Below are 26787 nucleotides of genomic sequence, written 5' to 3'. Positions count from 1 at the left end.
TTCCCAAGGTATGCAGATGGTTGCTCATTCCGTGCCAAAGTTGCACAGCAATGCAGCTACTTCATTTCCCCATGTTGCTGAATTTTTTCCCATACAAATCAAATGTATCTTACGGGAACGTCGCAACCATGAATTTACGTTACCGTAAGATACATGTTGCCACACCACGAAAATGAGGGGAAAGTCACCACGAAAACGCTCTCTCCACCTCGGAAAAGAGAGAACATTTTGAAAAACCACCACGAATTGAGAGCGGTCAATGTCAGTATTTGGCGGTCATTTTAAAAAGTATATTAATATATGGAAAAATAAATATTTCACTTGATTTGTTTTGTCGAGTGTGACTCAGAAACGTAATTTTCAAAATATGCCGTAAATATACAAACACACACTCAACTCAAGCAGGGTGTCGCAAATATTATCTATTAATTATCTTGAATAACAATCTATATATTTATCAGCTGATATTATCTAAAAGTTATCTGAGATTTCAGCAATGACAAAACGTATCCAGAATTGTTGTGCGATAAACGATAAGACTATCGCCAACCAGCGAGATCACATTCGTTCAGCGCAAAAATGAGTCCGGGATAGCGTTTTGAGTGCTCTCTTTCGACATTAATTAAGGTTTGATTTGATCGATTTTATAAACTGTTTTTGTATTATGAGTGAAAATTCGAAAATTGTCACTAAATTTAAAATCCATCTTATTGAAAGGAAAAGGTATACAAAGTGCCATACTCCACAAATAAGTCGTTGATATGTAACAAATGTGTAGTTACTGTGTAGCTACCGTGTAGTTACCATGTAAAAATGGGACATTATTGTTGACCTTCTTTGTTTAAACCTTATTTTATAAGTAATGAAATAAATGGTAGTCCAAAAAATTTGCCAGATTGTAAAAAATATATTCATCTTTATGATAAAATGATATTTTTAGTTATTAATGTCCTAACTAGCTAGTAATATGAAATCGAATATCAAAATTGATGAATCTGGTTTTCCTCAGTATATTTACGGTATATTATGAAAAAGAGAAGGTAGTATATTTGTGGAGGACTTAATATATATATATATATATAGTGTGAAAAGAAAAGAGTGGACTGGACCAGAATATTGCAAATCAATTGAGGCACAAAAAATAGCTAAGAAATTGCCAATTTGGTGTTCAAAGAAACAGCAGAAGAAACGGAGCCAAACTAAACAACAGTTGGACTGTGCAACGGTGCAGCTCTCTCTCTCTCTCTCTCCCTCCCCCCCTTCCAGCGACGCTCCAGGGCCTTTTGCAATCGACTGCGACGCGCTTCTGCTATCAATAACAAACTTTTAATTATAGCAAGGCAAGGCAGACTTTCGCGTTCTTATCGCCGGAACCGGCAGCAGCAGCATCAGCAGCAGCAGCAGCAGCAGCGGCAGCTGGGTGTCGCACGGGCTTCCCCAACCTTGGGAGTGACGGGAGACCCACATTGAGTAAGGTTGTTTTCTGTTTCGGGTACATGTCCAGAATGTCATCGGCCCAGACACAAACGAATGTCGAGGAGGACAGCCTACTGAGCGGGCTGAATAAGCTGCGTCGCGAAGAGAAGCTCACCGATGTCACACTGATTGCCGGTGGAATAAGCTTCCAGGTGCGGTGTCTCTGCTCTTGGGAGTACCAATGCTGATGACAATCTTTCCTTGCAGGCCCACCGTGTGGTACTGGCGGCCAGCAGTGATTACTTTTGCGCCATGTTCGCCGACAGTGCCATGATCGAGACGCGCAAAAAGGAGATTGCCCTGCATGGCATCACAGGGCGAGCCATGGGCTCCATTCTGGACTACATATACACCTCTCGGCTAGAGCTGAACATAGACAACATCGAGGAGACACTGGCCGCCGCCAGCATTGTCCAGGTGCGGGATGTGATTGATCGCTGCACGTTCTTTCTGCAGCATCGCATTGGGCTGGACAATTGTTTGGCTGTGGCCACCATGGCGGAGATCTATGGCCAGCTGGGGCTATCGGCGCGCGCCTTTCGCTATATGTGCTGCCACTTTAAGGAGTTTTCGGCTGGGCCGGACTTCAAGGAGCTGAGCGTTGATCAGATGCGCTTCATACTGAGCAGCAACTATCCGATTGATGTCAGTGAGCAGGAGCTGGCGCGTCTGGTGTGCGCCTACTGCCTGGACCAGCGGCTGGATGATGCGGTTGCCTTTGATCTGTTTCGCCTCATCAACTGGCCGCACATCAACTACAAGCAGCTGCACGTAGTGGAGGCCATGAACTGTTCGATTGACGATCAGGTGCAGCGTCCGCTGCCAGCCAGCTACTTTAATTACATACGCGAACTGTATCTGTCGCGGCTCATCGAGGGTGAGCGTGCGCTGGAGGATCTGACGGTGAGGGATTTGCCCACCAATTTGCGTGGCATGGAGCTGAGTCTGCTCAAGATCGGCGGCTTCGAGTGGAAGGGTCTTACCAATGAGATTATGTGCTTCTCCCCAACCAAAATGAAGTGGTATGAACTGACAACCATACCACACATCGACCAATGTGAGTCGGTCTGTCCCCTTAAAGGTGTTGGTCCTTGGAGTAATTTGAATCCTTTAGCCTTTATATACGTGTGTGTTTGCTTGCTCGTCCATTGCAGGCAACTTTGGAACTGCCGTGCTCAACAACGAGCTGTTCATTGTCGGCGGTGCGTATGATGTGTGCCTGAAGGAGTACATCCATCCGTTTGGCTTCCGCTATTGCCCACTGCGCAACTCCTGGGCGACGATAGCGCCCATACAGCTGGACCGTTGCCGTTTCTCGCTGAATGCCGTCGGCAACAAGTATCTGTATGCGGTCGGTGGCATTGTGGAGAACGATGACACCACCGAGGAGGGCATGCGTCGTGCCTCGAATGTGGAACGCTACTCGCTCGCCGACAACAAGTGGTCGTATATGCCCTGCCTGCAGGAGAATCGCAGCCAGCATGCCGGCGTTGTTGTGCGCGATAAGCTGTATATTTCTGGTAGGTTTTTTTTGCCTGTGGACGTTGTTTGAAGGCGTTCGCTAAATTCTGTGTGTGTGTTTTTTATGCGTTTCAGGTGGCATTTATATGGCCGTCATTTTGCCAAGCTTTTGGTGCTTTGACACAAAGGTCGAGACGTGGCTGGAGCTTGAACCAATGCCCATCGAATGCTGTGATCATGTCCTGGTGGCCTGCGATGATGTCATCTATGCGTGCGGTGGCTGGCACGAAAACCAGGCCGAGACCCGTGTCCTGGTGCAGCACATCTATGCGTACAGCATCAAGTCAAATACGTGGCAGGTGGAGACACGCATACCAGCACCAAAATTCTACTCGGGCATTACGATGATGGGTCGCACCATATTCTTTGTGGGCGGCCTCGACTCCACGGAGACCATCGATCGGGCCAGTTCGGCGACAATGGCCTACAATGTGGATAGAAAGTGTTGGTGGCATCGCAAGGATTCGTGGGACACGCCCTCCGATGTCTGGGAGTCCACATGCGCCGCCCTCTATGTACCCATCTGTGATTCCTAAATGTACTCCTATTTTTCGTTCGTGTTTTCGTTCTACTATTTTTTTAACACTCTACCACAGAAGACTTTAGCCTACAGACTACACTAGACGCTATACACGCACTCAATGGGCGTTCCTCCTCTCAGCTCAGCGCTCTTTGTATCACGGAAATTCTTGACACAATTCTTGACACCTAAACGAATTTAACGATTCTCAAAACACATACATTAATTGTAGCGTTAATATTTACAAACAAGTTCATGTACTTAAAACTAGAATAATTATACAATTATACATACGAGAAGCTGCAATGGGCGGTAACGGCGTCGCGGCTGCCTGTACAGACAAATAAATGTGCCAAGCACCGGCTCAAAATAGTGCATATTAAATAGAATATACTTGTATATCTTTAAAACCATTCCCTGCCGCTCCCAGGCTGTTTTTTATGATATAAAGAACACAAATGTTGTTGTTCCTTCTATTTATTTATCCAATTATGATTTTTTGTGCTAAACAAAGGAAAAATCATGCTGCTTGTAAATTCTCCTTGTAGTCTGCACATTGTCATGGATATATAAAAAGTCCTGCGGGATGTACATACATATGTACATATATGGAATGGAGGAATGTATTAATGCAGATACAGCAAATTTCTATTCCAAAAAGTATCCTAACATTAATCCTGATCTTATTTCAGGTTCGACTTGAATAGATTTAAGCAAGAGGAAGTATTCTTGCACCGAGATTTATTCTTTGGCACCGGAGCCAGTCAGAAGCACAAGGAAAAATTCCCGTTAATGCAAAAACAATATACAAGAATGCATGGGAAACAAAAGCAAATAAAAACAAGCATTGTGAGTGGCGCACAAGTAGAATTCTAATTCTAATTTGGAGACTCAAGTCCGAGGCTCGGTACAGAGAATGCAAAAGTAAAATACATTGCTGCTCGCTGCTGTGATTGCTAGCCAAAATAATCGAATTGTTTCCAGAATATATGCTGTCATTCGAACTGATTAAGGGACTCTTCTATATTCCAAAGGCCAGGATCGCGCAAGTTACTTAAATACAAAAAACAAAATTCTTTTTTTGTATTTTTTTTGTGATGTGATTTTATATTGTTTTTTTTTTTGGTTTACTCCTTGGCATCTCTGTCCTTGGACAGATGTCTGTGTCTGGTGTGTGTGTGTGTGTTTCTGGTGCGTATGTGTATAATGCATATAGTAAAATAGTTTAAGCCTAAAAAATATTTAAGTGTTCAGAGAATGCCTTTGGGTTGAAAGTTGTCCGTTCGTACAAAGAAATAAACACATGAGCCAGAAGCTCACCTTAAGACTTAAGTTTAACAAAATACGCTTAAAACGAGACACAAAACGTAGCAGAAAAAAAAATAATACACCCACACAACACACACATACACACAGATATATAGTTCTATAGCTAGAGATACAGATTAAATTAAGGGTTTACAGATATTACAGCTTTAACTTATTTTGTTTAGAGAGTCATATGCGATTTGAATGGGTGTTTCGACTTCAACTGGCACTGGCACTGGCACTGGCACTACGCGTTAGAATGTGGCGGTATGACCACCCAGCCATCGTTCTCGACTGTATCGACGCCGCTTATGTTGCCACCAGCAGCAGCGGCCACCTCCTGGCCACCGTTGCCCCCCCATACCTGGCCAGTGGCGCCGCCTGTCAGTGGATGGGGATGTGGATGCAAGTGCGGATGGTGGCCGGCCTGCAGTTGTCGCGAGGCGGGCAGCTTCTCCCACTGCTGCTGCAGATTGTTGTACAGGCTCTGGAGTCCCTCCTGCGCAAAAAAAAAATAATATTTAAAGATGCTTGTGGCATAAATATCTAAAGGTTCCTTTACCTTGTCCTTAATCTTGCGCAACAGCTCCTGCTTCTGGTCGCGCTCGGCGAGATCCATCTGGAGTATCAGTTTATCCTTGAAGTCCTGCGCATAGTAGAGGTTCGTGTCCACGCTCAGGTACTCTTTGGCCATGTGACGATGCTCACGGTAGATGGACTGCGATTCGGCATTATTCGGTATGGGTGGCTCTGGCTGCAGCTCCGGATCGAGTATTTCGGCCAGCGACTGCTCGGTGCCGTCATTCTCATCCGCATCTACGTCCACGTCCAGCGAATTGTTAATCTCCTCCTGCTCCAGATCCTGCTCCTGCTGGGCATGGGCATGGGCATGGCTCAGCAATCCATTCGTATGGCCATGGCCGTGGCCATCGCTGTTGTTGTTCGTCAAATCGGTGGTGGTCATTATCACCGGCTTGGTGTCCGTCACCGTGAGTCGCTCGCGCCCATCGCTTTTGGCTGCAAGAAGCGCAACGGATAATTATTAATTGCAATTTTTGTTAACATAAATACATTCTCGATTGCAAGATCGCAATATGGCTAAAACCCCTTCTAACGTTAACAGACAAAAAGGAAAGGGAACTTTGTGACTCACTTCAGTGGCCGCGACTCTACTTTTATGCCCGTACTCAGTCAGTGTACGTGAGCTTTTTATTCATGTGGATTTTATAATATTTTAAATTAATAAAATCTTCAAATTTTATTGTATTTAAGGGTAATTTAAAAATAAACATGAATTATCTGTTAAATAAAAGTCCCCCAAATCATTATCAATTTAAAGGCAATAAAAACTTTGCAATTATTTTCCTTAAATCATTTTCGTTTCCAAAAATGAATCACACAAATTTATACAAACAGATAATAATGCTCTTAAAGATCCCAGAATTTTTAATCAATTTGTGTTTCTATTAAAATGATTCAAATTCAAAGAAATAAAATTTGTTCATAAATTAGCTTCGAATTGAAGTGGGAGGGAGCGATGGATGCCCCAAAACAATTCCTTAAAAAACTATGTAATCTAGTTTGTAAATCCATAATCGCATTGGAGGTGGGAGGAGGGGGAGGGGGGCTATAACCTACTATATATGATCCAACAACTGTGCAGATCGTTGGTCTGTTTGGTGTTGATCAGAGCCCGCGTGTCACACATCTTGAATTCCTGTGGTTGTGGCAACTATTCGGTTCAATTCGATTCGGTTCCCCTAAGGGCTTGACTATGCAATGTCTGTTCCCCGGGTTCTAGATCATTTTCATTTTCACAAATAATGTTAAGAGCAGACTCGAACTAGAGGAGGGCTGCTGCGTTGTTTTGTATGTGTCATGCGTAGGAAATCCTTCACATTGTTTCCAACTGAAAGATCGATCGATCTTTCTCCCTCCCGATGTCTGCTTTTCTGTTTTCTTTTTTATTTTTATTATTATTTTTCCGATGACGTGTTTTCCCCCACACACACGCACACACAGGCAGACACACGAGCGCACACACCGCCAGATAGTCGGTCGGTCCCTGGGTCTCTATGTGCTTGTTGATTTTCCACTGAATCGTTTTTTGGGGAAAACAAACCACAAACAAATAGTAAAAACTGTTGGAAATTTCACTTGATTTTCTTTTTGTTTTTTTTTTGGGTCTTTTTGTGGCGGGTTCTGTGGGATTCTTGGTCAGATATGAATCTGTTTGGGGCGTGTGTTATTCGCAAACTCGATTCTGGCCAGAGTCCGGCAGCAATTGACGAAGCTTCGCGCGTTTCGGTGCGTCGCCCGATAATTCCGTAACATCTCGTAGAGCACTCAAGACCGCACGGCGCTCGGACGCAGACTGAGGCACACACAGAGACCGATACCGATGCCGAGACCGAGTCCGAGACCGAGACGGAGGCATCCAAGCAAACAGACGACTCTCGCCGGGGATCTTCTGCCTGCGCCTGAACGCCGTCGCGTTTCGGCAGACGTGGCAAGATGGTGCCGAGATGGGGCAGAGACGGAGACGGTACGGATCACTGCTGCTGCTGCTTTGCTGCTGATGACGCGCCCAGAATGAGTATATTGTGGCAGCATTTCCCCCCACCAGCCATGGGGTTGCAAATCGCTCGATGATTGGCGGCTGGGGGTGGCTTAAGTGGATGTGCTTTGTCCGCCCAAAGATTGCCACGCTAAATGGCTGGCACTCATCTGAGGGGGGATTGAAATCTATTTAGTGATTTATGATTCCATATCCAGACAGTTGCCGCTCCCCCCTCTCTCATTCATACAAAAACAAGGATTCAGAAATTATCAGAGCTATCAAATGTGTGGATTCCTTCATGGATCATGATCACCTTTCGAATGAAATTAAATGCAATTTTCGTAAATACAAATATGGATGAAAAAGACCCAAAATTACAATTAAATACTGACTAAAATCTTCTTTTAAAATCATTCCTAACAAAAAAATCAAAATACATATATACTGACTTAAGTTTAAGTTTTAAGTTTTTAATGAATTAAATCTTCAAGCAAATAATGTCCAGAAAATTCGAATAGTCACCAAACAAACAACAAAAAATTTTTCTAATATTTTTGGAGCCATTAAAAATAAGTCAATAAAATATCAAATAACGTTTACAATTTATACATAAAGAATTCATTCTAAAAAAAAAAAAACAAAACTTTGGCTTAAAAACTGTTTTCAAAAAACGTAAAATAATTGGAATATGAAAAATATGTACAACAAAAATATCCCAAAAAGCTTTAAAAATTGGTTATCAAAAATAAAAATTAAATTACAAAAAAAAAGAGTATAGATCTTATATCTCCATTTAGATGATTAGATCACATACAACACCCAAAAATGGTTAACAATTTCTACGAGTAATCTCTAAGCAGACGAGGGGCTGGGGGGATCCTCCCACAACTACTCTCGTAGCATTTTCCATGACGAACCAAAACCTGATGAAGATTCATTCAAATTCATTCCGATGCCAGGCCCCGAACATTGATCAAATTCGATGATTAATGCAGTTGGCATCTGCAATTGGGAAATCTCGAACAGATCGCCCCAACGAGAGGGTGGAAGGAGAGTGAGAGAGAGAGAGCAACAGACAGAGAGAGTGGGATGGTATCATATAATGGGAATCATTTTCCTATAGCTCGTAGAACTGACGCAGCAGCCAGCCAGCCAGCCAGCCAGCCAGTGAGTGAAGTGAACTCTATGATACAATAAAACAAAAAAAACGAATAAAAACGAATCTCAAAAGTATCCTCGACCACTGGGCTGTTGATGCATTTACTATTTACACATTGCAAAGTGAACTCTATGCATATCTATGCTATATTATATTTAGTATATATCGTATATAGTGGGGAGTGAGGGCAGACATTGAGTGGTTAGATTGCCTCTGGGATCGCGGTCTGTCTGTGTCAAAGAAGAGCCAAACGATTTGGCTCTGCTACCACACGTTCTCCTTCGGACTTTTATAAATATATATGTACATATATCTGTGTAGATCTCTCTATATATATTCATATACGTGTGTGTGTGTGATCTATATATATATATACATGTGTGTGTGTGTGCGCCATTTAGACGAAATCAAAATAAAAGTGAGATTATTGCCGGGTGAGTCATATCATGGCGGCGGGACTGTGGAGACTGATGCTGAGGCATCGTCATGTGTGCGTTTTTTGTACGATATAACCTGCCTGCCCCCCCACCATCACGTTCCCCCTCCCCATCCCTTTGTGCTCGCTGTTCTATTCAGCGACGGAGCATGCCTTTGGCTATAAATCTGTCCCGAAATTGCCAGGCTAGCTAACAAATTACAAATTATTTAATTGTGCAGCAAAATTTTCGTGCAACTATTTGGTTGTGCCTCTGTTTTTTGCCCTAACATCCCCAACGAGGTATAACGATTTTTATATTTTTCTTGACTTCAGTTAACAAAAATCTGTTCCTGTTTTTATATCCCATCGATTGAGATGGAATATTAATTCGTTGGGTACTCATTTTGGAATTAAATAGATTAAATTGCCAATCAAAAATGTTTTAAATTTTATCCAAAAAGAGTAGCAAAAATGAACATAAAGAACAATTTTTAAGTAGAATTTTTAAGTACCATTTTTATGGGTAGTAAACGTATTAAAATGTCGAAAAAACAACGCTCAGAAATCGCTATTTAAAGGAGCCTTTACTAAAAACATGCGGGCACCTTGCTGCTCGATTTGAGACGCACAAGCGAATGCTGCTAATGAGAATGCCCATGAATATTACAAAAATATTTGTTAAGCCAATTGAAATCAAAGCATCACTAAATACCTTTCGATTAAAATATGTCTTAAGTGATTTTCATATATTTTGAAATAAATTTCAGAATTGTTAGGAAATTTATAATTTGGCTTTAAAAATTAAATGCCCATGAAAATGGATGTTGATTGAATTTACTTATAAATAGGTCCCCAATTTAATGTACTGTCTGTAAACTTTAAAATGGGTATCGAAAATCGGATACTTTCGTATCTAAAGAGATGGCATAGAATATTAAAAATTAATTAATTAATCCCTGTAATTTATATGCTCTGTCTCTTTGTGGGCAAGTGAAATCATACCAGATATCAACGTATGTATCAATCTTGCATGCGAAACAATGTCGTAGCGGTAGGTAGGATGCAACCTCCTAGAGCATTTAGAGGCCGCTAGTGACCCATCGTTGCGAATGAGTGCACTAAATATTTATAATTTATGCAGCTCAGGCACAGCCACAGCCACAGTCATAGCCACAAATACAGTCAGACTACAAAGACATTGACAATTGAATAATGTTCAAAAAGACTTTTTCTATGCATTAGGCAGAGACACCGCAGCGGCTAATTAACCAAAATATTCATTGAGTTTGCGGCACGAAAAAGAGATGGCAAATCAGAAAGAGATGGGGCTAATGCATTGTTTACAAAATGCGTCACCTACACAGCCAGCCAGCCAGCCAGCCAACAGCTGTCGGTGCCACCACAAACCAACCACCAGAGCTGACAATGCCCCAAGCTATGTGCCACAACAACTTCGAATTATATAGCTGTTCGATCCGAGTGGCGGCTGCTCGACTTCTAGATACCCTTTGCTTTTACCCTTTTTACCCCTTTGATCTGGGAAATTTCAGAACATTTCTAAAAGTGCAAAAAGAGATTTTGGACAGCTCTGCAGAAATCGGAACATTTCCCCCCGAGTCTATTTGCGAGGAAATTGGAATGAACTTAATGGCAGAGAGCAGTCTATGCTGTGTCCATAATTGACTAATTTAAGTGAACTTTTCAATTGCATTTGTGGTGTTTAGCAGGCTTTAGAATTCTTTCTTTTGACTATTTACAGGTGGTAGCGTTTACCCCTCCGGAACGGACATGGCCTGCATTTGGCGCGTTCTTCTGTTTACCAAAACAAAAACAAGTGCCACCAAATCGTATGCAGCGTCCAATATGCGTGTGATTCATGGGAGACAATGAGACGACAACGACAACGACAACGACGCAAAGACCAACAATAAATGCCGCCAGTTGGGTTTGAGCACTCACCATGCGTGCTGCTGCTGCTGCTCTCGCTGCGACTCAAATCGAAGCCATTCTAAAGAGAAGAGAGAACCGAGAGTGAGTGATAGATCACGTGGGAGTAAGTAGTGGGGTGAGTTTATCATTCAAAAGTACGCACCGCCTCCACATCGAGGGTGAGCTGTTCCATGGGTGTGCAGGCCATTTGAATCATGCCATTGCGTATGGTCTCGAGTCGCTGTGTTGCCTCCACGGAGGACGTTAAATTGAAGCTATCGTTCGTCTGACTCTCATTGCTATCCTCCTCGGGTATGGCGTCCCAGCGATTGCTGCTCATTTGGAATAGAGGATTATTGTCAAGTTGGCCCGAATTTGTTGGCGTTATATCTGCCGATGATGTTGATGATGAGGTAGTATTTTCGGTCGTTGAGCTAGTCGTTGTTGCATTTGCATTGGCATTTGCATTGGCATTGGCATTGGCCGCCGTTGTCGGTGTTAACTGTGTGGACGAGAGACTCAGATCCGTTGTTGAACTGAGACTACTATCATATTGAGCGGCCACAGTGCCGTCGCTCTCTTTGGTGACAATCTTTGGGTAAGAATCAAGCAATTAGGGAATTAGAAATTATCGGGGGGGAGGGGGTGTGTTTCCATTTAGACGCTCACCTGTTGATTCACAAATGTATATTCCAGGGCCTTGTCAGCGCCCATATAGTCTTTGACAATCTCATTCATAACGCCCACAATATACTGCATGGATGGCCGATCTTCGGGTGCCGTTTTCCAGCAGGCTGTCATTAGATTTTCAATATGCTTGGGGCAGGTCGTCAATAGCGGCGGACGTTCACCTGTTCAAGTCAACAAATTTATTTAATGTTTTAAATGGATTAAAAAGCAGCACCCACCCTTGTATATCTTCCATTGTATGGTGTAGGCATTGTCAATGCCCTTGAAGGGCTGCTTGCGCGACAGCACCTCCCAGAGTACAATGGCCCAGCTGAATATATCGCATTTTTCCGTATACTTTGAGCCCTCGAATACCTTAAAAAAAAACAACATAACAAAAATTCATTAGCTCTTAATTTCAGCTGTCATCTGGGATAAGCTACCTCGGGTGCCATCCAGGCAGCACTGCCACGATTGTTGGTCATCATGGTGGACTTGTCGGCCACTGTGCCGAAATCACATATCTTCAGATTGCGTCCCTTGTTGGTCAGCAGCAAGTTCAACGGCTTGACATCGCGATGTATCAATGGCTTTGGCGTCATCGCGTGCAGATAAGCCAGGCCCTGCAGGAAAGCAAGAGAATAAAGCAAATGCACGGACTAGAATGGATGGATTGGTGGCTTACCTCCGCACATTGGCGTGCCCAACTCATGGCATGGGCCAGCGAGTAGGCCGGCTTGACCTTGCCGTGCAGAAAATTATGCAGTGAGCCGCCTTCGGCATATTCCATAATCAGATATGTGGCCTGCTGGTACGATGAGATGCCATGCAGGGCAATGATATTCACATGCTTGACGCGCGACAATTGCTTCACCTCCTTCTCGATGTCCTTCTGCTCGGCACTGGCAAAGAACTCCTTGACGGCCACCAGTTTGTCGCGCCACACAGCCTTGCAGACCACCCCATAGGAGCCGTGTCCAACTTTCTGCGTAAGGCCAACAAATCATTTAATTTAATTTATCAATTAATGTATTGCAATGCAATGGTTCACCTCTCGCAGCGTTAGCTCGCTAAAGTCCACATGGAATGCCTGCAGTGCATCCAACGATGCGGTGGCCATGCCGCCTGCCTGCTGTTGATTCTACTTGCCCGCACGGATGCCTGACGATTGCTGTCTGCTGGCTGGTGGTGGCTGGTGTCAAGTGTGTGTGCTCTATTTGCTTGCAATCAGACTTCTTTGGGGCCTGCAGACATCGATGGCGTAGTGGTGGAGCAGGCACAGAAGTTCTATATCGACCAGCAGAGATTCGCACGGAACGCGAATGCGCACATCCTCCACATCCGAACGGGGTCTGGGAAGGGGACCGGACCGTGTGTGCCTCTGCCTGCGGACTACACACACTCAACAGTCACGTGGAACGCATCAGCATGGGGCGGCTAATGGATGCACTTGAGTGGTTTGTTTTGGTATTTCGGGGCAGCGCTTTAGCAGAAATTCTTAATAAAATTTAATTCTCATTTTTCGATTTTGGCTTCGCAGTGTGACCGTTTATTGTGCTGGCGAAAATCCCAGAGCCCAGGTGTCGCCTCAACAAAATCCCAAAACATTATCGATACACACACACACATATATTTCTTTTAAATAATTGTTTTAGGTAATTAATTAATTGTTTAATTAATTAAATAAAACGTTTTGTTTGCCGTGTGGCGCCCTCTGTTGTTGATATTCAAACGCTTGCACAAAATATATAAGAATGGATTAATGCTCGCTAGATGGCGCGTTTCGAATGCAGCTGTGCAGACTGCTTTTCGACTGTTGAATTAAAAAAAAAGACGTGGTGGGTTTTTTGTTTTGTTTTTGATTTGCCGAAATATATTTAATAATGTTTTTAAAGAGTTTAATTTGAATTTAACTTTCACTGCTTATCGTCGATCAACGCCGATGGTGAGCATGTACACTTTTTTAAGGGAACACCCTTCTTCTTCGATTTCGACTTCGGTTTGGCTTTTGGCTTTTTTCCTCCCTTGACGGCTGCTTTCGGTGTGCGTCGAAGACGAGCAGAAGGTGTCTTAGTGTTCTTGCCCTTCCGTTGCTTGATATTCTTGGCCGGCTGTGGTCCCTTTGCCTTCACACAGCTTGGTGTACGGCTTTTCGGCTGTGCTGCACGGCTTGTGGCACGACAGGTCGTACGGGCATTGCTTGCTGGAGCCAAGCTGCGTGCACGGCATTTTGAACGGGTTCGTGTAGCTGGGCCGCCATCAAAGTCCATAATTACGTTTTGTTTTAATTCGTTTTGCCTTTTTAATGTTTGAAAATGAGTTTTTTGGAATAAATTTATTGTTGTTTACTTGTTTACTTGTCTGCTTGTTGTTTGTTACTGAATCAAATGGGGAATCGGCTGAGCTATACAGTCTCGGCTCCACACAGCCTCCTATGTTCGGGAGAAAATTGAGAATTTGTGTTGTTTTTTAGCCTGTTTACACTGGTGCTGCGTCCTGCTTCCTTGCGTCCGATATCGATAGGAAACGCAGCCAGTGGGAAAGGGTTATTAGAGACGCAAATACGCAGAAAAGGCGATCACATTGGCAGACTCAGATTGTTGCGTCTTGAAATATTATGTATAAAGATTTTCAGCAGTCGATGCGAGAGTTTTTCCGCACCAATAATGGACTTTGCTGACTGACTAGCTGCAGAAATAGAGATAGAGATAGCCTTATGGGAAATGCCTGCAGTCAGAGCGAGAAAACTATATGCGTCAAGCTGGCCTTCCAGTTGAGCTGGGAGCAGCGTTGCAGTGCAGAATTTATCGACTGTCTTCCTTTGCGGATACAATTTTGCTGGCTGGGTGCTCTGTGTTCTGCTGGAAAACATCATTTTTTCTCAAGTAGTGCCTCAAGTAGGGCCAAGTGGTGGCCAAAAGCTGAGCTATGGTTGCGTTTGTTCGATTTTCCGAATATCAACGCTGTTCTCGCTGTAACTCAATAGCTCAACCCTAGTGTAAACAGGCTATAAATCGTATAATTCAAGATTTAAATGCTATTCTAAAAATGTGAATATAACTAAGTAAATAATCACAGCGATCAATAAAAAACCGATCGATCGACCGATCTGATTGCATATGGATAGTAAGTGCCAGTGTTGCACAATACAGTCAGCAGTCAAGTTTAAAAAACATTCAATTTAATTATTTGAAACTGAATAATAAAATAATACAAATTGGCCCGTCAGCATTGGCCCGTCAGCATTGGCCGGCATTGGCATGCTGCTGACGCCGCTTGGTGGTGGCCACTGCATCGTCAAAGAGCCGCGAGAAGGCCTTCTGATTGAGGTCCAAGTTACGTAGACGCGGCGATGGCGGTGGTGCGCGCACCTGCGGCGGTTCATCGTCCACTTCGGCAGGTCGCTGTATCATTTCGGGCATCTCCTCCGGCCACAGCTGCGACTTGGGCAAGAAGGTGACACTTGGCGTGGGGGAACTGCCCTCCCAGTGCACTGCCTGTTCCACTTGACGAGGCGCCAGACGCACCAATTTCGGCTTTGCCACCTTTGCCGCAGACTTCTGCACGGACTGGGATACTTCTTTGTTGGTCTCCATGCATCTCGTCCGCTGGGTCATCTCGCGACTGGCCCACTTGGCGTAGGCGGCTGCTGGCGACAAAGGCTTGCGATCCATCATTGAAGTGGACGAGCTCAGAGCCTTGGGCAGCTTCATGGCTCTGAGGCTGTGGCTGTGGCTGTGGCTGTTGCCATACTCCCGCGACATTCTATCAACAATTTTTAACACAAAATTTGCAATACACGAAATAAATTCAAACGAGTGCTTACACTAGCAACACTAACTAACACTGCTGCTCAACACTGACAGAAGCTCTGATTTACGACACATCGCCATCTTGAAATGCAAGTCCCGAAAAACCTATCGATAACACGCACGTTTCCTTTTTCCTGTAACTCTGACGGCCGCCTCGTTTTCTGGCAAAGTAAAATCATTTTATCTGTGATTCAGAATATATATGCGTATATATTCTTTGTGAGCTATTCCGTGTGACGAAGTGAAGTGACATTCAACGATCTACGCAACAATGTCGGACCTACCACCGCAGCCCACATTCGCTGACGTGCTCAGAGGTTGCCCTGCAGTGCCGCCTGCCTCTGCCTCTGGCTCTGCCACAGCAGCTGAACGGCAGCAGGAGGTTCGTGGCTCATCTGTGTGGATCAACAGCGCCGCACCGAGCCAGGAGCCGATGCACAACCGCAACGGGGCACAGCCACCATTGCCAGGAGCCATACAATCGCCGGCAACTGACTTGAGGGAAATTCTTTTCGGCGGCCCCGTTCACGTGCCGGACGATGTCCGAGATGTTGAGTTTCTTGGCCCGTCACTGCTGCCGTTTGCTCCCATTGCAGGGGAGCAAGCAAACGGGGCAGCCAATCCACATCAAGCGGCTGGAGCAGAACGTGACCCGCTGCTGGCTCCCATATACGCACTGCCACAGGCAGCACAAAGTGGCCCGGCTGCGCGCGCTTCATTCAATAGCCAGATGATGCCACCACTGCTGGACTCCAACCAGAACATTATACCGGTGCTCGATTTGCTGGACATTTTCCAGACCATAAACAACGAAGCCAACGCAACGCTTGCGCACATGCAACGGCAGCGGCAACGGCGCATGTCGGACCGTTGGCGCTTGTCGGACGAGTGGCGCATGCCCATTGAGAACCAGGCACAGGCACAGGCACGGGAACAGCCACAGGTACAGCCACAGGCACCCATGCAGCCACCACAAGCTCGGCTGCAGCCACAGGGCAGCATGCAGCAGATGTGCCGTCACTGCTTGCAGGCACTGGGCCACCGGATTCCACAGCAGTCCGGCCGCCTCTTCCCAGCCCCTTGCTGCGCCGTGCGTCGCACACTTGCGACTCCGAGCATGGGGCAAGTGGCAAAGCCAAATTATCCGTCCAATGGCTGCCTGGGAACCAGCGGAGCCCTGGTTCCCTTCGGACCGAATGGTAAGTGGAATAATCGTGGCTTGGATCGTGGCTTCTTCATCCGCTCCCATTCCCGTTCCCATTCCCGTTACAGTGCGTCCGACAATTGGCAGTGAGAATGGTGGGTCAGTGCCACCCCGCGGTGCCCCGGGCCGCCCGTGGGGGCCCCGCCCAGGGGGGGCGGGGGGGGGGGGGGGCCCACGGGGCCCGACTGATGGGTGGAGGTTGCCGGTGCCCGCCGCCCGCCCGCCCCCGGCCACCCCCCGCCGACCCCCCGGGTGGGTGGGGGGTAAGTAGCGGTGCCGGCGGGGGGGCCCCCGCCCGCCGGTGTTACTGATTGAGATTGTCTCCCCCCCACCCCCCATTATTGCTATTACTCATCCTTTGTTTTGTTTCTTGTTTCCCTTAGCCGAAGAGGACACCCACGTCGGGGATGACCACAGCCAGCTGTCGGTGACCAATGGAGGCACAGGGGATGGATACTTTGTCCGCTCAAACAAGGAGAACTTGGGATAAACTTTAATTGCATTTTATTCGGATAGTTTTATAGTTTAGATATAACTGCTGCTGCTTCTGCTGCTGCTGATCACAGGTCAAAATTGTATTCATGTTTCGTACAAATTCGATTGAAGAGAGACGAAATTTGATCAGCTTTTAACAACAAATAATATTTATATGTCGATCCTATTGATCGCAGCTCAAAATAGTATTAATATTTCACCCAAAAAGGACACAGAATCGATTCAACAAAAGAACAAAGAAATGTAATTGTAAAAACTGTAACGATTCCCTTCCGAAATTGCCCCTCTGGCATGCAGCCAACCACAGCCTGATGATAAATGTTCAAAGCTATCCATTAAAATACGCAATGCGTGGATTCTGCAAAGGTCTATAATTTATATTTATTTTGCCTGTATGTAAGTATACAACTAAGTATTTACCTTTACAAGTCCAAAAGAATGGCAGACCTTTGAGCAATGGCATTTCTATATTCCTTTCTGGTAAGATTGCAAAGTTTAATTCAGTCAGAAAGAAATTTATTTGAATAGAGCACACAAACATATGGAACATACGACTATTATTATGTTCATTATATATCTTGATCATTATATTTAATGGCTATATGTACAAAATACTCAAATATTAATTGGCAAAATCATTGCCTGGCCAAAAACTGTGATAGCTCTTGGCAGTATGCCTGATCTAGTCACACATGTACCTCAATTCGCTGTCCATTTAAATATCTGTCTGTATTTATTCACGTATCATATGGGTCCAAAAGAATTAAATTAGTTTCGAGTGGGTATATCCGATACATTAAAAATGCTGGCAAATGTGAAAATGCATCGAAATTTAAAGACTGATAGAGAATCGTAATATGTACTAAGTATTCTAAGTATAATTCTATATAAATCTAATTAGTTATCTCTGCGTAAATCTACATAAATAGATCATAGATTTTAGGAATTAAATTGAATGCTCAGTTCAATATGCAGTGCACACACATGAACTTAAATTATTTTGGCAAACCCTTTACACGTTCGCCAGATAGTACTTAAGTAGCTGCAGATCCCTATTAACGATACGCGTACGTGTGTAGTATTATTTTATAATTCTCAGTCATTAGTCTGTGCGTACTTTTAATATTTTTCCTTGTGCACAAATGTGATAGTTTCAATATCAATTTGAATATTGAAAGCGAACAAAGCTCATTGTCCTGAGAGCTGAGATTTGTTGTTTTGAATTAGTTATCCATTAACTTTAATAACTTGCCAATTGGGACCCTGATACTTTCTTTGTTTTCTCGTAATTAACAGACTGTGTTGCTGCTTGCATGGATAAGCTTGGAATAATCGTATCCATAGCTGAAGGGCAATTAAAATAAAAGACTGCTGAAGAATGTACACCCATTATGAGTGTGTGTGTGTGCGTGTGCGTGTGACCCTGCTTTAAGGCTGTTTTTATTTAATTACACACAGACAGACCGATAGAGCACATGTAAAGGAGAACTGGAGGACGTTTGAAGCGTTGTACATAAATGAAAATGAAATAAATTAAAATAAGTGTCGAAGCAAAAGGCAAAGGCAAAAAAAGGACCAAAGGACGCCAAAGTCGTTGGCTTTATGTGTGTGTGTGTGTGTGTGTGTGTGAAAGTAAAGCTCCCACACACGCACACAGCAAATCTCTCTAATGTGCATGCATTTGTAAAGTTCGAGTATCCTTTTGATACCCTTTAATCGTAGAGGCTAACGAGCATATGGAATACATGTAAATAAATGCAATAAATATAGGCAATATGGATTTAAATAAAACAAAGTAAAAAAACAATATATATAGGTAATCTAGAATTAAATAAAACAAAGCCAAAAGTCAATAAATATAATTACTATTTTAGGTATTATAGTATATAGGCTTAAAATAAAAATTGTGATAGAAAGATTGTGATGTCTCCTGATGCTGAAAATGCATAAATATTATATCTATTAAATATCTTTGCTATTGCATATATTTTAATAAATAATTATTAATTTAGTAAAATATACATAAACCTTATTTCTTTTTTTCTTTTAAAAGATATCTCATAGTCGGATCGTGGATATCTTAACTCATGTTTTCATCTCGTTCCTGCAGATGCGATATATGTACGTACGTATGTAGAACTTTGTTGTTGTTGTTGTTGTTGTTTTTGTTGTCTTTTTTCGAAGAAAGAGCAACAGCACAGCTGCGTGTGGGGACGCATTGTGGGATGGGTATGTGAGAGGCAGCTATGGATGGGGGGTGTGCGGGGCGGGGACATGGAAATGGTCGAGCAAAGACAAATTCATGTTGCATTTGTAGCTTAAGGATATTATTTTATCCCTTGCATCCTTTGTGCCCAAAGTATTTTTGTTTCACTCTTTTTGCATACTTTATTTCTTTTTTATCCATTTCTCTTTCTTTCTTTTCTTTTTTTTGCTGTTGTTTGTCCCTGCCCCCATGCGCCATCCTCTTGTTGTGTCCTGCGCTTTGTTTTAAAGTCCAAAGTGAAGACAACAACAGCAAAAACAAAGTACAAAAAAAAGGGACAAAGAAAAAGCAACTGAACAGAAAATTCAACAAGAAAATGTTAAGTAAAGCTCACGTATAATGCAGATATGACGATGATGATGGCATATGCTATACTCTACAAGCCTCTGAGCAAGGGGTTTTAATTTAGCAATATGCCAGTTAAGCAGACATTCGGAGGGGTATTATAATATTAATAAAAATATAATATATATATAAATAAAATAAAAATAAATAAAATAAAAATAAATAAAATAAATAAATGACAGGAAATAAATAATTTCAAATTATGCATTTAAAAAAATATATTTAAAAAAACTTAAGTAATTAATTTGAATACATTTTCATATACATATGATATATTTTAAATGGAAAGAAATTTAATATTTTAAGGAGTTATTTTTTGTGTGGAAAATAAATAAATAGCTGCACCAAAAGGTTGTCTTAAAATCAACTCAAAAGCGTGCTTCAACCTCAGCGTGGGAGAGTGTATACAAAGGAGCCCAAAAAGGAGCACACACGCACAGCATCAGACGCAGATAGATATACATAAATATATGTGTGTGTGTGTGTGTGTGTGTGTGTGCATGTAGATTCCTCTATATGTGTAAGTATATATGTATGCATAATGCATGTGGGCTGATGTAAATGCAAAAATACGAGTAAAACTGCGAATTGCCAACTGCGGCTGGACCCGTATCCTGGCATATCTCAACCATGCAACACTGACCCCACACCCCCACCCACACCCCAGCCAGCATCCTGCCACTGTCGTGCTCCGTAAGTCCTGAACGTGGTCCATATCCATCAGAAATGTGCGAGTTTTAGATTTATTTGTACGAGTAGTTCTACGAAAAAACAGAAAAAAAAAAACAACAAATGTACGAACCAGAGGAAAGGACTGAAAGGGATATTATCCACACCCCGCCCACTCCCCCACCCCCTCTGCCACTCGCATAAGAGTGGAAAACTTTATTTTAATTTTAATGTGGGCGCTTGTAATGCAAAGTAGATGCTGCCGCTGCCGCTGCAAACCCCAAGCCAAAAGCCTTTCAATGATGACCAATGAGCAGGGCTAGGGGGGGGGTTGTCTAAGTCTGGTTCGGGTCGGGTCGGGTCGGGGATTTGTATAGGGCTGGGAGAGTGGAGCAGGTGTTCCGGCTTCCGTTCGATTTTAGCCCTGGACGACGACAGACAGACAGACAGACAGACAGACAGACAGGCAGCTCCGTTTCCGTCCAATGATGCCTGCCCAGGACACTGTGTCGTGACTCTTGTTAATGGGCTTGCCGCACTTTTACAAATTGGCTCAATTGCAAGTTTATGCGTTGTGTCCCTTTCCCGCACCACCCCCTGCTACTGCTTTGTCCAGTGCCCATGCACACACTTTTGGGGAAACTTATGCCGCCATATGTGACCGTCCTCGTTATCCTTTTCCGATTGCGTTTCTCCTCTCTGTCTCTTCGTCTCTCTGTGTCTCTCTCTCTCTCTCTCTCTCTCTGCGTGTCTCGCGCGCTTCTGCCATTGTTATGGGGTATCATGGCAAAAAATTGTATTACACCTCAATAACAACACCAGGACATGACAATGAGGGGGCCACTGGCACTGCCACTGCCGCTTGGCTTGGCTGAGTGGTGTCCATGCCATTGGCTGGACTCGACTGGCACTGGCTCTACCCCTCGGGCTGCCTCTGGGCCGCCTGCTAAGTATGTGTGACAAGTGATGCGTGTTTTGTTGCGGCCTGGATAGAGTTCCCTGCCCCTCCCCCCAAAATACCGAAGCTCTGAACCTCCTTTAAGTGATGTCCTTTTTTTATGGACTATCCATGGCACGTCCACTGTCCCCCCCACACACACACACACACACACACGCCCTTTTACATCTTCGCTTCTTTTTTTTTTCATGCTTAATTGAATGGGTCAGTCATGGGCCGTTGTCCGGTTGCCCACATGGTTGCCATAAGCGCTACAACTTTTCGTACCCAGGAAATGTTCAATTCAATTTTTTATGTCCTGACCCACACCCCCCCAACCGTACCCCAGCCATACCCCTGCCATACCCCAGCCATACCCCGGCCATCCTGTGTGGTTATTGAATATCGAGCACGTTTGGCTAGCATTTCTTGAACGCTTCTGGTCATTATTGAGGCCCATCCCCATGCCCATGCCCATGCCCATGCCCATGCCCATGCTGTCACCCACTCAACCACTCACTTAGTCGCTTATTATTATGCCCAGGCCTTATGGTTATTGTCATTCTTCGAGTCCAGGTCTTCCTGTTGCCGGCGACCATTAAAACAAATATGGATTTTCGATTTTAGCTATGCTTGGCACGCACCAACAGCTCGGCACTTTTTTATGGCTCGCACTCGGACCCTTGGATGTGTATGCAGTAGCGGAAGCTGCAGGAGCCGGAAGGTGCTCTGAGAACTGAGCACAGCAGAGCGGAAGGAGACATATTTGGGAGTGCAGAATGGTTTCTTGAGGAGCCCTAGCATATGGGATAGGGATATGGCAGAGAAGTAATGTTTGGGTCTCATAATTGGCAGACCAAAAACCTACCAGAAAATTGAAGCTGAAAAATAGCCAGCAGATCGGTGGATAGCTCTGCATGCATTAACCGACTATTCGAACCACCTCCAGCGCCTGCCTCCGCCCCTTTTCTCTGCCCTCAAGCATACCCATTAAACTCATATCAAAATTGTGATTGAGCCCCGCCGTAAAGAAATCAAAATAAGATTTCAATTTGTTTTATTTTACAATTTTTTTTTTGTTTCTACTTTAAAATTGTTAGCCTGCAACTTTTGTGAATATTCCCAGGACGATTCCCAGACCCGCCAAAATGCTGCAAGCATATAGTACATATGTATGTGCGTGTGTGTGTGTGTGTGTGTGTTTGTGTGTACGTGTGGTGGGTGAAAATGGCTGTGTCTCAGTCATATTCTCCCCCTCAATCCAGGGCGAGTGGCAGCCCCCCATAGACGTCGCCAGAGCCACGTTAAACGTCGCCGATTACACACATGGGAGCTGTAAACCGCGTTTTATGATTTGTTTTTTTGGCAACCGATCCGATAGATTTCAGTGCGATTTTTGTTGCTGTCGTTGTTGTTGTTGTTGTTTTTTATGGACCTGCACGTTTTATAGACTCCGTTACTCGTCACCAAACAGATCACACACACTGCTAAAAAAAAAAAAAACAAAAAATAAATAAACGGCCAACGCTTAATGTGAACTTTGCGAAATTTTGTGAAATTGCAGTTTTTGCCATTTATATTTTTTGTTTATGATTGGATATGGTATATGGGCTGTCTTTGGTGGTTGATTGGATGGGCGGCAGAGGTTTTTACGGCACTTGACACTCGCCTAAGGGCTGCAAATATTTTTTGGTAATTCTTTAGTTACAGTTGAAGCCAAAAAAGAGGGCTGGAAGAGTCATATTTCTGGCTAACTTATACCTAATAAAAATAACTTATTTTTTATCGTAAATAAAACTTTGCAGAAGCTAAACAAAAGAGTATGTGGCACTTTTGCAATTAATAATATTTATTTATATTAAAAGGCAAACAAAACAAACATCAGCGAACAGGAGCAAACGTTTATAGTGCATGTGACCAATCATTGTTTGAGGGGAAGATCATTCTATATTTACGTGGAAGCACATAGCGGCCCAATAGCACAGGCTCAGGAATTTTGGTGTTCGGCAGATAAATAATGCGCCCCATGGGCTTCCATGAATAATACCCATAATAGCCATCGGAAAAAATCGCCTGAATTGTGCAGCTGCTCAGCGTTGTACGAGTCTTAAGATATTCTGATTCGGAAAGCTGCTGCTTCTCATATAAAAATGGATTAAACCGGCGTGGCTTTGCGTGGGGGCCCCCTGTTAGGGGGCGAGGAATTTTGGTTTTTTGTAGACAATTGATAAGCTCCTTCGGAGATGCCCGATCGTTTGGGAGCACTGAATTTGAATCGTCTAAGTAACTATCCGCCAGGGCTTCCAACTTGCCTTCTGTCATCGCTGTGAGGTTCTGTGCTAAAAGTTAAAATTTTATCTCGGTTTTCTTTGGTTTTCTTTGTTATTTACTCACAATTATTTAATGCGCAATTTGGGTGAATATTATTTTTATTACTGTGTGTAATAGTTTAATTTATGAATAACTATCTGGTCGACAGCTTTTGCAATGGTATTTAGTTGCTATGATTTCTGATATCAAGTATAAAACATAAATATTGTGACATTCAGTTTTCTTGGCCCACTTTGAAGAATAAATAAAATTCATCTAAATATTTGCTGAGTTTTGTAACAAACAGAATAGCAGCTAAGGGTACAAGATTTAAAGAAGTTATATACCAAAAAAATAAAAAAAAAAACAAAAATTAAAAAGGGAAAAACAAAAAACCTCCTTTCAAGAATCTTTCAAAAATGTAAATAATTAACCTGCCTGCATCCCAACAAGTCAAAAATTTCGTTTTGGAAGGAAGGTATTTATTATTTTAATAATAATATAATATTATTGCCCAACTTTATACCGTGGAACTCTTCCTAAGGAGAACTGTAAGGAAAGCAATATGCAAATATGTATGCTAATATCAGGACGAATATAGTGACGCAACCAGTCTGATAGATTCGCCCATGTGCGGGCAGCTAAATGGTGCCGGCCTGTGCCATACAATGAGGCAGCAAGTCTTGGGTGCAATGTGCAATTGAAAGTAGGGCGAATGGAAAATAAAGATGGTTTCAGGCAGCAGGCTGCAGGCTGCAGAAACTGAACTCAACTCTGCGTACTCGATCTGCCCAAGCTACATTGCCATGAGGGTGCAGCATCCCATGCGATGCCCCAAAGGGGACCACTCCCATGACACTGAATATCTGAGGCTGATCTGGCGATGGGTTGTGTCACATGGAAACCCCAGTACATGGAAGTCATCTGTAAAGTGCGTGCAGCTTCCTTTCTAAACCCTTTTCAATTTATTTCTGTGTGTTTGGTATTTATTTGCTGAAATCACAATGCCCAAGAAACCATTTTTTGTTTTATGTTGTTGTGTGTGCCTATAAATAAAGAGGCAGTCCTAGAGACTAGTGTGTGAAATGTAGTTGCTTTTCTTGATGATCGATGGGAAGATACTCCTGAGGCTGCTGCTGCTGTTGCTATTGTTGCTCCTGCTTCTGCTGCTTCTGTTGCTGTTGTGGCTGCCGTTCTTTCTGCAGTGCCGTACGTTGCTTCTGCTGCTCCAGGGCCGTCTTGGGGGCCCTTGTTGTCCCTATCAGATCGCCCTGCCTAGCGTTGCAGGCACTCACGGGCTTTACCTTGCCCCCTGTATTTTCTATGTTTGTGGCGCAGCCTGCTTCTGCTGGGATAGCCATTCTTTTGCACGGCTTTTCGGCCAATTGCGCTCTTTTTCTTTTTTCGGCGCATTCTTTTGCCTTCTCCTCGTTCCAGACTTCACCGTTCTGACGCGCTTTTATCTCATCCTCGCTGGGGTAATGCTCCCTCTTGTATACCAACGATTGGCGCTCCAAAAAGAGCGAAACGAGTCCGGCCTCTGCAGCAATATCATAAATGGCCATGCGATGCACATTATCCACGGCCTCCAACTCGATATATGCCCGATCATCTTTGGCAAATTCGTTGATTTGATTTCTGACAGATTTTCGAAAATTTCGCAATTCTTCCTTGGCATCAAGCTTCTTCCTCATTTGCTCTATCTGCTCAGGTGTCGGTAGAGGGGCCGCCGTGGGATTCAGTATTGAGTCGCGTTGATCCATTTTGCTGATATTTGTGCTTTTATTTGTGAATTCTTAGATTAATATCGGGCTCTCGCACACTGTTCCCCATTTACTTACCAATGTTCAGCGAATATTCAGCGAATATTCAGAGCTTAACAAATTGTTGAACTATAGCTAGTCAAGTTATTTTTCGTTGTGAAAATGTTACATCAAACGTATTGACTGTTCAATGATAGCCAATGAAGTTATTTTCGTTGTGTACAAATATACATACTAGTAAATAATGTATTGACAAGAGCAGCGCGCCAAAAGGCCCGCTTAAAAACCAAATAATTTCTGAGCATGAGCTGCCAACTCGTTGAGCATTTATGGTGACTGCTTGCATTATTTGTGCTGCTTGCACTATGCACAAATTAATTATTTTAGCATGCGATTTTTTATTTACTAATTAATTGAATTAGCTATAAATATTATTACAATTAATCAATTAATAATTTTATTACAATTTTTGTTTTTCAGAAGCTTAGTGTAAAGAACTTAAATATGCATAGGTTATGGGTTGAGATCTTAGCTCCTAATACATAAGTAAGTATGCATGCTTGTGTATGCAACTGGGAAAAGGTACTTCTGTTTATCAGTCCCTTCCAAGCTGCTTTCTGGATCATAAACTGTTGGGTTTTCTAAGCCGGAGCGGAGCAGCCTCATCGTAAATCATTATTGGCCACTATTTGCACTATTTGCCCACAGTGCATACATTGTAAACATTGTCCTATGTATGATTATGCACGGCAGTGCTAGCGGCAGCGGCAGCAGCAGCATACGTGCTTTCGTTTCTTTGTGCCGCCTTCTTCGTGCCTGCAGCTACCTGCATCGAAGCTTCGCTCGCGCGCGTAGCTCGGTTGAGCAGCTCTAAGCCCAAGCTCTCTCTCTGTCGCTCTCTTTCTCTCGCGATCGCTCGCTCCGAAGCTTTCCCGTCCCGGGCCCCCGTCTGTCATTTCAGTTAATCTTGAGCTTAATTGTGGTTCAAATTAATTTAAGCAAATGTTCGACTCCTTCATTCGACCTATCTGTGTTTTGTTTCTGCTCTAAATCTGGTTTTCTTATTCGATGAAGACACTTAACTGCTTCCAAAACTTGTTCCATTGTACATCCCAAACCATACCCTGCCCCATTCAAACTCTTTCATTATGACGTGACGAAATTTCCGCATAGAATTCTCAACTTTTTACACAAACACACACTACGCCAACGCTTGCCCACACTCCTTTACCTCCTTTACGTTTGTTACCTGGCGAGTATTTATCATTGTTTTTTTTTTTTTATGATGGAGCTTAGGGAAGTGGCGGGATGGCTTTAAGGGAGTGGGCAAAGGGCATTTGGGGCCAGAGTGTTGCAGCACTTGAAACGTGCTGACAAGGGTATTTGACACAAATTCGCGTAGTTTTTCAGTTTTGACACATGTCAC

At 43.6% G+C, this 26787-nt stretch overlaps 4 protein-coding genes and 1 long non-coding RNA gene across 6 annotated transcripts; 3 read left to right on the top strand and 2 right to left on the bottom strand.

Annotated features, from left to right (window-relative positions):
• Positions 1–1074: 1074 nt before the first annotated feature.
• On the top strand, positions 1075–3917 carry LOC111065241 (kelch-like protein 9). Of its 2 annotated transcripts, none has more exons than XM_022353299.2 (4): positions 1075–1628; positions 1684–2557; positions 2631–2996; positions 3073–3917. In XM_022353299.2, exons 1-4 carry the CDS (start codon positions 1497–1499, stop codon positions 3531–3533), a joined length of 1833 nt encoding a protein of 610 aa, XP_022208991.1. In that variant the 5' UTR covers positions 1075–1496; the 3' UTR covers positions 3534–3917. The 2 variants fall into 2 exon arrangements, with proteins under 2 accessions (XP_022208991.1, XP_022208992.1); XM_022353300.2 differs by having other exon boundaries at positions 1684–2533; positions 3073–3916.
• A 956-nt stretch (positions 3918–4873) lies between these two features.
• Positions 4874–13118, bottom strand: LOC111065324 (mitogen-activated protein kinase kinase kinase 7). Its single transcript, XM_022353433.2, has 9 exons — positions 12612–13118; positions 12246–12545; positions 12004–12183; positions 11800–11935; positions 11561–11742; positions 11055–11483; positions 10922–10970; positions 5388–5842; positions 4874–5324 (listed from the first exon to the last, which is right to left on the bottom strand). The coding sequence occupies exons 1-9, from the start codon at positions 12678–12680 to the stop codon at positions 5073–5075; spliced, it is 2052 nt and encodes a 683-aa protein (XP_022209125.2). The 5' UTR covers positions 12681–13118; the 3' UTR covers positions 4874–5072.
• A 2336-nt stretch (positions 13119–15454) lies between these two features.
• Positions 15455–17066, top strand: LOC111065294. The gene is made up of 3 exons (XM_041595498.1): positions 15455–16571; positions 16645–16692; positions 16960–17066. Exons 1-3 carry the CDS (start codon positions 15644–15646, stop codon positions 17064–17066), a joined length of 1083 nt encoding a protein of 360 aa, XP_041451432.1. The 5' UTR covers positions 15455–15643.
• Positions 17067–23983: 6917 nt separating this feature from the next.
• Positions 23984–24365, top strand: LOC111065323. The gene is made up of 2 exons (XR_002606984.2): positions 23984–24076; positions 24143–24365. It is a non-coding gene; the product is annotated as an uncharacterized LOC111065323 (long non-coding RNA).
• Positions 24366–24557: 192 nt separating this feature from the next.
• Positions 24558–25552, bottom strand: LOC111065322 (sperm-associated antigen 7-like). The gene is made up of 2 exons (XM_022353432.2): positions 25440–25552; positions 24558–25377 (listed from the first exon to the last, which is right to left on the bottom strand). Exon 2 carries the CDS (start codon positions 25359–25361, stop codon positions 24744–24746), a length of 618 nt encoding a protein of 205 aa, XP_022209124.2. The 5' UTR covers positions 25362–25377; positions 25440–25552; the 3' UTR covers positions 24558–24743.
• Positions 25553–26787: the final 1235 nt, after the last annotated feature.

The sequence above is a fragment of the Drosophila obscura genome, unplaced genomic scaffold (genome assembly GCF_018151105.1).
Source record: "Drosophila obscura isolate BZ-5 IFL unplaced genomic scaffold, ASM1815110v1 contig_73, whole genome shotgun sequence".
Classification (NCBI taxonomy): domain Eukaryota; kingdom Metazoa; phylum Arthropoda; class Insecta; order Diptera; family Drosophilidae; genus Drosophila; species Drosophila obscura.
Note: the sequence above shows the minus strand (reverse complement) of the source record. Positions and strands in the feature narration are given on the sequence as shown.